At 40.0% G+C, this 12373-nt stretch overlaps 1 protein-coding gene across 1 annotated transcript in view; it reads left to right on the top strand.

Moving 5' to 3' along the window:
• HMG20A (high mobility group 20A) overlaps window positions 1-12373 on the top strand; it is a 91499-nt gene that overhangs the window by 74728 nt on the left and 4398 nt on the right. Inside the window, exons 7-9 of the mRNA XM_081150976.1 lie at window positions 9398-9473; window positions 10182-10397; window positions 11077-11219. Coding sequence (XP_081007102.1) covers window positions 9398-9473; window positions 10182-10397; window positions 11077-11213 — 429 coding nt within the window. The 3' untranslated portion in view covers window positions 11214-11219. The remainder of the gene's footprint in view (window positions 1-9397; window positions 9474-10181; window positions 10398-11076; window positions 11220-12373) is intronic.

The following is a 12373-nucleotide window of genomic DNA, read 5'->3' as shown; positions in this document are numbered from 1 at the left end:
CTTTCTGGTAAAAAGAGAAGAGAGTTAGCTTTCTGAGGAGACTCAAGGCCTTTGAGAGGCTCTTGGTACCATGGCAATGGGAGCCAAGCATCCTCACCTACCCATCTAACTAGGAGATATTTAGACTTATGTCTAGGTAACTGATCTTATATAAGCCTGTTCAGTCAAGTAGGAGAATGAGCAAGGTCAGACAGTAAAGTCCTAAGACTTTATCCTAAGTCATTTGTGGACTTATGCTTATATCTGTTCTGCTTTGAACATGTTGGAGTTGTGTGTCATAAGTTTTCTGTTTATTTGCAGCAACCCAGTAGCAGAGTTAAAGCATATGGTAAACCAGCAAAGTCAAGAGAAAGTCACTGTGAAATATGTTTCAGAAGATCCCTTCTGAAATTATCCTTTCTTTGCCATACATTAGTTCTCTTTGAAATCCATTAGGAACTGGCTCCAAGTAGAGCTTTGCAGATTGAAACTGGGTGTTTTGATGATACTTTTGTTATTTTTAATTATCTGGGAAACTTTGCTTGCTTTCTTTAAGAAGTAGAAGGGTAAAATTAAGCACTCTGAAAGTTTCCCCAAGTAGATACATTTTTTTCAGACTTCTATTAGATGTCTTTCTTGATCATCTGCCATTGGCAGGAAGTTCACAAACTCAGCCCCCTTTACAAGGCAGACATCAGGATGAAAACAGGAACTTGGCTATCAGAATTACCCCATAGGCTGTTAACTGCTTAGCTTTTCTACTGGACACCAAATCATATTTGTGTTCAAATATAAAAGACTAGTGGTGGCAGAGTAGGAAACATACATTCTTTCTCTGGCTTTAACACGTTTTTATAAGAATGATTTCTAGACTTTCTTTAACTGTTCTTTACATTGTAAAGGTTTAAGAATCTTCAGACTTAACTAGTAATTTCTTCAGTTCACATTTCCCACTGTTCTCTTTACAGTCTTATATTATGTAACATTTTAAACACAGTGCCAAGACACTTATAATTTATATTTATAATGCCTTCAACCTCAAATTGTAGAAATGGCAGCCAAATATCTTGAAATTGACTTTATTCTTATATTTTTTTAAATGTTTTTTAACTGTTTTTTTTTTTATTTATCTTTATTGTTGAAAGTATTACAGAAGTCCCATTTCCCCCCCCAATTGACCCCCTCCACCTCGCTCCCACCCCCTCCCCAGAACCCCACCACATTATTGACTGTGTCCATGGGATATACATACATGCATATAACTTCCTTAATCTCTTCACACCCTCCACCCCCCTGCCCTCTTCTTCTGAAATATGATCGTCTGTTACATGCGTCAATGTCTCTGGATCCATTTAGTTCATCAGATTCTCTTGTTCATTACCTTCTTGTTAAAGAAGACCCATCAACATTTCCTGTAGTGCTGGTCTGGTGGTGATGAACTCCTTTAGCTTTTCCTTGTCTGAGGAGCTCTTTATCTGACCTTCAATTCTAAATGATAGCTTTGTTGGGTAGAGCAATCTTGGTTGTAGTTCCATGTTTTTCATCACTTTGAATATTTCTTGCCACTCCCTTCTGGCCTGCAGAGTCTCTGTTGAGAAATCAGCTGACAGTCGTATGGGTGCACCCTTGTAGGTAACTAATTGCTTTTCTCTTGCTGCTTTTAAGATTCTCCCTTTGTCTTTAACCTTTGGCATTTTAATGATGATGTGTCTTGCTGTGGGCCTCTTTGGGTTCCTCTTGTTTGGGACCCTCTGTGCCTCCTGGACTTGTAAGTGTATTTCTTTCCCCAGGTAGGGGAAGTTATCTGTAATTATTTTTTCAAATAGGTTTTCAATTTCTTCCTCTTGTTCTTCTGGCACCCCAATAATACGAATGTTGGGCCTCTTGAAGTTGTCCCAGAGGCTCCGATGCTATCTGCATATTTCTGGATTCTTTTTTCTATTTGCTCTTCTGGTTGGGTGTTTTTTGTTTCTTCATGTTCCAAATTGCTGATTTGATTCTCAGCATCCTCTACTGTTGATTCTCTGTAAATTATTCTTCATTTCAGCTTGTGTAGCCTTCATTTCATATTGGTACTTTATTATGTCATCGATTTTCTCAATTATTTTTGTCATACTCTTGCTAATATCCTTGAGCATCCTTATAACCATTATTCTGAACTCTGTATTATTAGTTTGCTTGGATCTATTTCACTTAGTACCTTTTCTAGAGGTTTCTTATGTTCTTTCCTTTGTGACCTGTTTCTTTGCCTCTGCATTTTGGCTGCTTCCTGGTGTTTGTTTCTATGCGTTAGGTAGAGCTGCTGTGTCTCCTGGAATTTGTAGAGTGGCTTTGTGTAGTAGGTGTCCCGTAGGGTCCAGTGGCTCAGCCTCCCCAGTCACCTGAGCTGGGCCTTCTAGGTGCTCCCCTGTGTGGGCTGTGTGCACTGTCCTGTTGTAGTTGAGCCTTGGTTGCTGTTGGTGTCCCTGGGAGGAATTGACCCCCAGGCCAATCAGCTGTGAGGACCAGCTGCAATACAGCTGAAGAGCTGCTGTGCTGGAGACACCCCTATGGAGCAGGATTTACTTCAGTGGAGCTTTGGTATTCACCAAGTGCGCCCCTTGAGTGTGTCACTTGTGGATGTGGTAGGGTTGTAATCCAGCGTGGTCGACTCTGACCACCAGGTGCACTCTCCCTTGGGCCTCCTGAGAGGTGCAAAGTCAGCCTCTGCCAGTGCCTTGCCCAGGGCCCCCCCAGCATGAGCTACACAGCAATCCGTAGTTAGCTGCTACTTGTGCTGGACTTGGAGGAGCCCAGGAGAGGCCAAGCTGTGAACCAATGCAGGCTTCCACTAGTGCCAGGCCTGGGGCCACTTATCAAAATATAGCTGCTGCTTGTTTGACAGATTTTAGGAAAGTCCTAAGCATGAGGCTCGAGAGGCCACTTGTGTAGAAAAGCCACTGGAGATGACCTGGATAAGCTTGCAGGCAGGGAGGGGTGGGGCCTCCAGGAATGATCGGGGCAGGGCCAAAGGTGTGAGTCAGGTGCTGGCTATTCAAATATGGCGCCTGCCTGCCATCTGTGTCCCGGGACAACTTGCCAAAGGAGCAATGGCCTCTGCCAGCTCTTCTGCCTGGGAGGAAGCTGCCCCTCCAGCTCTGGCCCCGATTTCAGGCAGGTTAGTTCCTCCCCAAGTGTCCCAGGTTTCTTTTAAGCTGCTGCCCCGCTCTGGGGCTTAGAGGGAGGGCATCCAAGTGAGTCCGTGTTCGGGTCCTTTAAGAGGAAAGCCTGGAGCTCCCACAGCCTCCAGGACCCTCAGTGATAGTCCTCGTTGGTTTCATAGCCCAAAGTTGTGGGGACGTCTCTTCCCAGCCCTGGAGCCCTGGCTTGGGGTCTTGATGTGGGCGTAGGAGGTTTCTCGTTCTTCCGGGAAACCTCCACCAAGATGTTCCTCCTGGGTTTAAAGCGTGGCACTGGTTGTGGGCCTCTGGCTGTGTCTCCGGGATTCAGCCCCGATCTGCCCACATCTCTGTCCCTCCTACAGGTCTCGGTGCTTCTTCAGGTCCCTGGTTATAGGGCTTCTGTTCAGCCAGATTTCAGGAGACTCTGAGTGATGGTTGTTCTGTATTTTAGTTGTAATTTTGATGAGGTTCTGGGAGGCCGCGGGTGCAGCTGTTACCCCTGCCGCCATCTTGTTTCTATTTTTTTTTGTTTTTTTAATTTATCTTTATTGTTGAAAGTATTACAGATGTTCTCTTTCTTCCCCATTGATCCCCTCCACCCCGCATCCACGCCACCCCCAGGCCTTCCCCATACCAATGTCTGTGTCCATATGTTATGCATGTTTTTAATGGTTTTTTTTTGTTTGTTTGTTTGTTTAAATATATCTTTATTGATTTCAGAGAGAGGAAAGGAGAGGGAGAGAGAGAGATAGAAACATCAATGGTGAGAGAGTCATTGATTGAGCCCGCAACCCGGGCATGCGCCCTAACTGGGAATGGAACCCTGATCGCCTGGATCCTAGGTCGACACTCAACCGCTGAGCCACACCCAACCGGGCAGCATATAAATTCTTTAATTAATCTCATCCCACCTGCTCCCCCACCCTCGCTTTCCCTCTGAGATCCCTCAGTCTGTTCCATGCTTCTATGTCTCTGCATCTACTTTGTTCATCAGTTTATTTTGTTCATTATATTCCACATATGAGTTAGATCATGTAGTACTTGTCTTTCCCTGACTGGCTTATTTTGCTGAGCATAATACTCTCCAGTTCTATCCATGCTGTCCCAAAGGGTAAGAGATTCTTCTTTTTTATAACTGCATAGTATTCCATAATGTAAGTATGCCACAGCTTTTTTATCCACTCTTCTACTGATAGACACTTGAGCTGTTTCCAGACCTTAGCAATTGTAAATTGTGCTGCTATGAACATAGGGGTGCATAAATTCTTTCTGTTTGCTGTTTCAGATTTCTTTGGATATATTCCTAGATGTGGGATCACTGGGTCAGGTGGCAGTTGGATTTTTAATTTTTTGAGGAAACTCCACACTGTTTTCCATAGTGGCTGCACCAGTCTGCATTTCCACCAGCAGTGTACTAGGGTTCCCTTTTCTCTGCACCCTTGCCAGCACTTGCTGTTCATTGATTTGTTGATTGTAGCCGTTCTGCCAGGTGTAAAGTGATACCTCATTGTGGTTTTAATTTGCATCTCTCTGATGATTAGTGACTCTGAACATTTTTTCATGTCTCTTGGCCATCTGTATGTCCTCTTTGGAGAAGTGTCTATTTAGGTCCTTTTCCCCATTTTTTAATTAGATTATTTGTCTTCCTTTTGTTAAGTTGTATGAGTCCTTATATAATTTTGGATATTAACCCTTTTATCAGATGTGTCATTGGTAAAATATGTTCTCCCATACAGTGGGCTCCCTTTTCGTTTTGTTGTTGGTTTCTTTTGCTGTGCAGAAGCTTTTTAATTTGATGTGGTCCCGTTGGTTATTTTTTCCTTTGTTTCTCTTGCCCTAGGAGATGTATTGGCAAACATATTGCTGCAAGAGATGTCTGAGATTTTGCTACCTATGTTTTCTTCTAGGATTTTTATGGCTTCATTACTTACATTTAATTCTTTTATCCATTTTGAGTTTATTTTTGTGTATGGTGTAAGTTGGTGGTCTAGCTTTACTTTTTAGCATGTATCTGTCCAATTTTCCCACCACCATTTATTGAAGAGACTTTCTTTACTCCAGTTTATGTTTTTGCCTTTTTTGTCAAATATTAAATAAGCATAATGGCTTGGGTCAATTTCTGGGTTCTCTGTTCTGTTCCATTGATCTATATGCCTGTTCTTCTGCCAGGAATAAGCTGTTTTGATTACAGTTGCTTTGTAGTATAACTTGATATCTGGTATTGTGATCCCTCCAACTTTTTTCTTCTTTCTCAAGATTGCCATGGCTATTCAGGGTCTTTTTTGTTTCTATATAAATTTTTAAAGTGTTTGTTCTAGATCTGTGAAATATGCTATTGGTATTTTAATAAGGATTGCATTGAACCTATAGATTGCTTTGGGTAGTATGGACATTTTAATGATGTTAATTCTCCCAACCCATTAACACAGTATATTCTTCCACTTGTTTATATCTTCTCCTATCTCTTTTTGCAACATCTTGTAGTTTTCCAAGTACAGGTCTTTTACCTCCTTGGTTAAATTTATTCCTAATTATCTTAATTTTTTTGTTGCAGTGGTAAATGGAATTTTTTTTTTTTTAGTTTCTCTTTCTGAGAATACATTATTGGTGTATAAAAATGCCATCGATTTCTAGGTGTTAATTTTGTATCCTGCAACATTACCAGATTCATTTGTTAAGTCTAGTAGTTTTATTGGTGGAGGCTTTAGGATTTTCTATGTACAATATCATGTCATCTGCAAATAACGACAGTTTTTCTTCCTCCTTTCCAATTTGTATGCCTTTTATGTTTTCTTCTTGTCTGATTGCTGTTGCTGGGACTTGCAGTACTGTGTTGAATAGGAGTGGTGAAAGTGGACACTCCTGTTTTTAGGGGAAATGCTCTTAATTTTTGCCCATTGAGTGTGATGTTAGCAGTAGGCTTGTCATATATGTCCTTTATTATGTTACGATCCCTCTATTCGCACTTTATTGAGAGTTTTTATCAAAAATGAGTGTTGGGCACTAGCTGCTTTAGCTCAGTGGATAGAGCATCAGCCTGCAGACTAAAGGGTCCCAGGTTCAACTGCTGCCAAAGGCACTGACCTCAGTTGCAGGCTTGATCCCTGGCTCTGGTCAGGGCACATGTGGAAGGCAGCCAATTGATGTCTCTCTCTCACATCGATGTTTCTCTCTTTCTCTCCCTTCCACTCTTCTCTGAAAAGCAAAGAAAAAATATCCTTGGGTGAGGATTAAAAACAAACAAAAAAAATGTGTGTTGGATTTTGTCACATGCTTTTTTTGTGTCTATTGATATGATCATGTGATTTTTGTTTTTCAGTTTATATAATGTATCACATTTATTGATTTCTGACCATTTTACCAGCCTTCTATCCCTGGACTAAATCCCACTTGGTCATGGTGTATGATCTTTTTAATATATTGCTGGATCCGATTTGCTAATATTTTGTTGAGGATTTTAGCATCTATTTTCATCAGGGATATTGGCCTGTAATTCACTTCCTTTGTAGTGTTTTTATCTGGTTTTGGAATTAGGATAATGCTGTCCTCATAAAATGAGCTTGGAATTATTCCTTCCTCTTGGTTTTTTTGGAATAGTTTGAGGAGGATAGCTGTTCTTCTTTGAATGTTTTGTAAAACTCCCCTGTGAAGCAGTCCGGACCAGGCTTTTGTGTGCTGGAAGTTTTTTGATTACTGCTTTAGCTTCATTAGTAGTTATCAGCCTATTCAGGTTTTGTGACTCTTCATAAGTGAGATCTGGAAGGTTGTATTTTTCTAAGAATTTATCCATGTCATCCAGCTTGGTGGCATATAGTTGTTCATAGTATTTTCTTACAGTCCTTTGTATTTCTGTTGGATCAGTTGTTACTTCACCTCTTTTCATTTCTAATTTTGTTTATTTGGGTCCTTTCTGTTTCTTGATGTGTTTGGCTGATGGTTCATCAATCTTGTTTATCTTTTTTAAAAAACCAGCTCTTTGTTTCATTGATCATTTTTATTGTTTTTTTAGTCTCTATGTCATTTTTTTCTGCTCTGATCTTTATTATTTCTTTTGTTCTACTTACTCTGGGTTTTCTTGTTGTTCTCTTTCTAAGCCTTTAAGTTGTAGGGTTAGAGAATTTATTAGAAGTTTTTCTTGTTTTCTGAGGAAGGTCTGTAGTGCTAAGAACTTCCCCTCTCATGACTGCTTTCATTGTGTCTCATAGATTTGGGGTTGTTGTGTGTTCATTTTCATTTGTTTCCAGGAAGTCTTTTCCTTCCTTAATCTCTCTAGTAATCCATTCTTTGTTTGATAAATTGCTATTTAGCCTCCACGTTTTTAAATGTTTTTTAGTGTTTTTATTGTAGTTGGTTTCTAATTTCATGCCATTGTTTTCCGAGAAGATGCTTGATATGATTTCACTCTTCTTGAACTTGTAGAGATGTGTTTTGTTTCCTGACATGTGGTCTGTCTTTGAGAATGTCCTGTGTGCACTTGAGAAGAATGTCTGTTCTGCAGCTTTGCAGTGGAATGTGCTGTAAATGTCAACTCCATCTGATCTTGTGTGTCCTTTAGGGTCACCGTTTCCTTGTTGATTTTTTGTCTAGAAGATCCATCCAGTGAAGTCAGTGGTTGGTTAAAATCCCCTAGTATGACTGTATTTCTGTTGATCTCTCCCCTAAAGTCCTCCAGAATTTTTTTTTTTTATGTATTTTGGTGCTCCTATATTGGGTGCATATATGTTTATCAAGGTTTTATCCTCTTGTTGGATTGATCCCTTTAGTTTTATGTAATGACATTTTTTTGTCTCTCAATATGGTCTTCATTTTGAAGTCTATTTTGTCAGATATGAGTATTGCTACCCCACCTTTTTTTTCATTTCCATTTCCATGGAAAAATTTTTTCCTCCCTTCTCTTTCATGCTGTATGAGTCTTTTGTTCTGAGGTGAGTCTCTTATAGACAGCATATATTTGGATCTTGTTTTTTTATCCACTGAGCCACCTTATGTCTTTTTATTAGAGCATTTAATCCATTTACATTATTGATAGATACTCATCTATTGCCATTTTAATTCTTTATGCCTATGTTTCTCTCTATATATATTTCTACTTTGAATTACAGCAGTCCCTTTAACATTTCCTGCACTGCTGGGTTGGTGGTGATAAACTCCTTTAGCCTTTTTTTTTTGTCAGGGATGCTCTTTATTTCACCATCTATTTTGAAGGATAGCCTTGCTGGATAAAGTAACTTGGTTTCAGATTCTTATTTTGCATTACCTTGAATGCTTCATGCCATCCCCTTCTGGCCTGATGCGAAGTCAGCTGACAGCCTTATGGGAGCTCCTTTGTAAGTAAAAGATTGCTTTTCTCTTGCTGCTTTTAAGATTCTCTTTGTCTTGAATTATTGGCATTTTAATTATGACGTGTCTGGGCATGGGCCTCTTTGGATTCTTTTTGCTTGGGACCCTCTGTGCCTCTTGAACTTGTGTGACTTTTTCCTTGACCAGGTTAGAGAAGTTTTCTGCCATTATTTCTTGAAACAGGTTCTTTAACCTTTTCTTACTTTCTACATCTTCTGTAACTCATATGATGTGGTGCTTGCCTGTGTCTGTATAGTAAGTGGGGAAGGACTCAGCAGAGGAACAGTGGCACCCACCTGCTGGCTCTGTGTGGGGAGGACTCAGCAAAGGAACAGTGGTCTCTTCCAGCACATCTGTCTGGGAGAAAGCTTCCCCTGAAGCCCTCGCCCCGGAGCGAGACAACTCAGTTCCTCCCTGTAGGTCCCTGCTTTTCGAGTTGCTGTCCCAGCACTGGAGCTCAGCAAATGAGTCTGTGTAAGTCTGTTTGTGTGCTCTTTAAGTGGAATCCCTGGGACTCCAGCAACCTCCATCTCACTCAGCCACAGTCTCTGCTGGTTTTCACTCCCAGAAGTTATGGGACCTCTCTTCCCAACACTAGAGACCTGGGTTGGGGTACCAGGTTGGGGCTGGGACCCATCTATCCATGGTGGGGACCTCTGAAGCTGAGATATCTCTCCCAGTTCTTAACTGCCACACATGGATGGGGGACCTGCCTGTTCTGTGTCTTTGCCCCTCCTGCCAGGTTTGATGTGGCTTCCTCTTTATATCCTTAGTTATAGGACTTCTGTTCAGCTCGTCAAGGGTGGTTGTTCTATAATTTAGTTATAATTTTGATGTGGTCATGGGAGGAGGCAAGCACAATGTTTATATATTCTTCCATCTTGACCAGAACTGTTTTTGTTACTCTTGATTTACAGAAAGAAACAGAGGTAAAGGAACGGTCTGTTTTTGACATCCCTATATTTACAGAGGAATTCCTGAACCACAGCAAAGGTGATTACTGAAGTATCATTTTGTGTTCCTCAGGTCTGTGACAGGGGATTTTATTCTCAGTAGGAATACATTGCTCAAAAGTAATGATAGTAGTATTCCAGATCCTTGGACCAGTCTGGAAGAAGAAAATTGCTTGTATTTTACTCTCTAGTAAAGGTAGCTACTCAAAGACCAGTGAAGGAAAGCTAGGCCAGTGTTGTCAAAACTGCTTTAGTCTCTGCCCAAAGCAAATAAATATACGTCGCTAATTTAGTTGCATTCAAACTATTAGCCTGGAGCCATTTGTGCAAATGAAAACCTACATGGTGTCCCAAATATAAAATACTTAAGAGCAAAATTTGACCTCATTGTAGGAAAGATGGAACCCAAAGCTGTGGTTGCCCATTGTCCCATTGTTCCCCAGTGAAACCGCTCAGGCTTTTTATTGCATAGTTTTAAAAAACAAACAGAAATACTGGGAATTGCAACTGTTCCTTGCAAATTTTAGTATAGAGTATAACCAGTTTTAAGAATTAAATTATCTCTGGGGAGCCAGGCATTTCATTGCTGAAATTGCTAATTTGGAAGGCCATAATGAGAATAGGGAGATGAGGTGGGGTAGCTAATTAGAGAGAGCTAAGCAGAACATCCTTGGAAAAGTCATTGGGACTCCTCAGAGACTCCTATTCCTCCATGTGTTATGTGTGTATTTGGGGGGATTGCCCTCAGCTCGGGAGGCAGAGCTTCGCCAGCTTCGCAAATCCAACATGGAGTTTGAAGAGAGGAATGCAGCGCTGCAGAAGCATGTGGAGAGCATGCGCACAGCAGTGGAGAAGCTGGAGGTGGATGTGATCCAGGAGCGGAGCCGCAACACTGTCTTACAACAGCACCTGGAGACCCTACGGCAGGTGTTGACCAGCAGCTTTGCCAGCATGCCCTTACCTGGTAATGCCATCCTTAACTGAGCACTTCAGAAAGCAGGAGGTGGTGTTTATGTTGGTATTGGTGTGATGAGGCTGAAGTCTCCCCCCACAGAGTGAAATCAGTAAAAAAAAAGGGGTTTTTCACCCTCAGGGTTTTTTGTGGGTCTTGTAATAAAATCTCATTGTTGGCTACAATTACCCAAAATCTCAGGTTCTCTGCTCATTTAAATTTTGTTCCAGTTATATTTTGATATAATTTACTTTCTATTAGGTTTAATTTGATATTCAGAACAGTGGAAACTGAATAGTAAATCCTGATTTAGATCACTTTTCTTATGTATATTTGCTTGCTTTGTAATTTTGTTTTAAGGGGGAGGAAGAAGAAAACAAACACTAGTATTTCTTATATATTTTTTTCATGTTTAAGTAAGTCACAGAAGAAAACTGGGAGAGTCTCTAACCTTTTGTTATATGCAGCTAATCATACATACTGTACAGCAATTATATACCCATCTGTTTATTTAGAATATGTAGATTTCATTTCTTTGAGATGTAAAAGTCTCTGCTCTGAAATTAAAATTTTGTCTGTGGAGGAGACCACATTAGAGTCATAATTTCTTTTACTGTGGATTCACTTAACTGTGTTATCGTCAAACCAAATGGGGAGGATTTTCTTACTTTTTCTTCTTATCTCGCTTCAGGAAGTGGAGAGACCCCTACACTGGACACCATTGACTCATATATGAACAGACTGCACAGTATTATTTTAGCTAATCCCCAAGACAATGAAAACTTCATAGCTACGGTTCGAGAAGTTGTGAATAGACTTGACCGTTAAGGAGTGGTGAGTGCTCACTGATATGATACTTATATGCCAGCCCAACTTCAATTATAAGATGGCCTTAGACTTTATCAATACTACTAAAACCCTGGAATTACATTGAATAATTGAGTTGGAGACTTGATTAAGATTCTTTTTTGCATAGTGGCTAAATGTAGTAAAATAATGTTAGAAAGCAGAATCAAAAGTTTTTTCTCATGTATGCCTCAGCATAGTTTAATGGAAAGAGCATGATTTTTCTGTTTGGACCTTGGTTATAGTTTTATCACTCATTAGCTGTATTCTCGTGTGCTAGCTTCCCAAAGAGTTTTGAAGAATGAGTAAGAAACTGACGAAATCACCCCCCAAACAGTACTTAAATACAAAAACAAAATAAGTATCTCTTAATTTTTAGACTTCCTTTTCCCTGGAAAATATTAATGGTAATTTATATTTAATAGTCAATGAGACATTGTATGTATGTAAACCTACATAAATAAGAAGCTTTTTATTCACCATTGAATAATGGAGTAACTGTTATATGTTTAATGTTAATGTGGACTAACAGTGAAACAGTTAGTGCCTTGATTAAATGGATTAAAAATAAATTTTCAATAAGCAAAAAAGAGAGGAGAGAGAAAATTAGCTTTTAAAAAACATATTTAACAGCCTTGTCTGGGTGGCCCAGTTGGTTGGAGCATCATCACATACACCAAAAGGTTGCCAGTTTGATTCCAGAGTCAGGGCTCATACCTAGGTTGCGGGGTTCAATCCCCTGTGCATACAGGAGGCAACCGATTAATGTTTCACTCTCACATGAATGTTTTTCTCTCTCTCTTTTCCTTCCTCTCTCTCTAAAAAATCAATAAACATATCTTCGGGTGAGGATAAAGAATATATTTAGTCAACAAATTACTAGTGGTATGTGTTATGTCCTTTCAGAGAAGACAAAAAGTACATTTCCAAAAGGAATCTGCCCATGTAAACATTTTGGTACTAATAGTCATCAGGTATCATTTTTTAAATAGAACTTGTATTTGTTCACTAAAATCCCTTTAGTATGCCATCCCACAATTGACAGCCCTTTATCAATTAAATTGTTCCATGCCTATGGAACACATATAAACTGTGTGAAAATCCTAGTATTGGGCCATATCATGTGGTGATCATGTGTGGAT

Source organism: Miniopterus schreibersii (assembly GCF_964146895.1).
Source record: "Miniopterus schreibersii genome assembly, chromosome: 1".
NCBI classification, from domain to species: domain Eukaryota; kingdom Metazoa; phylum Chordata; class Mammalia; order Chiroptera; family Miniopteridae; genus Miniopterus; species Miniopterus schreibersii.
This window is presented reverse-complemented; position numbering and strand designations above follow the sequence as displayed.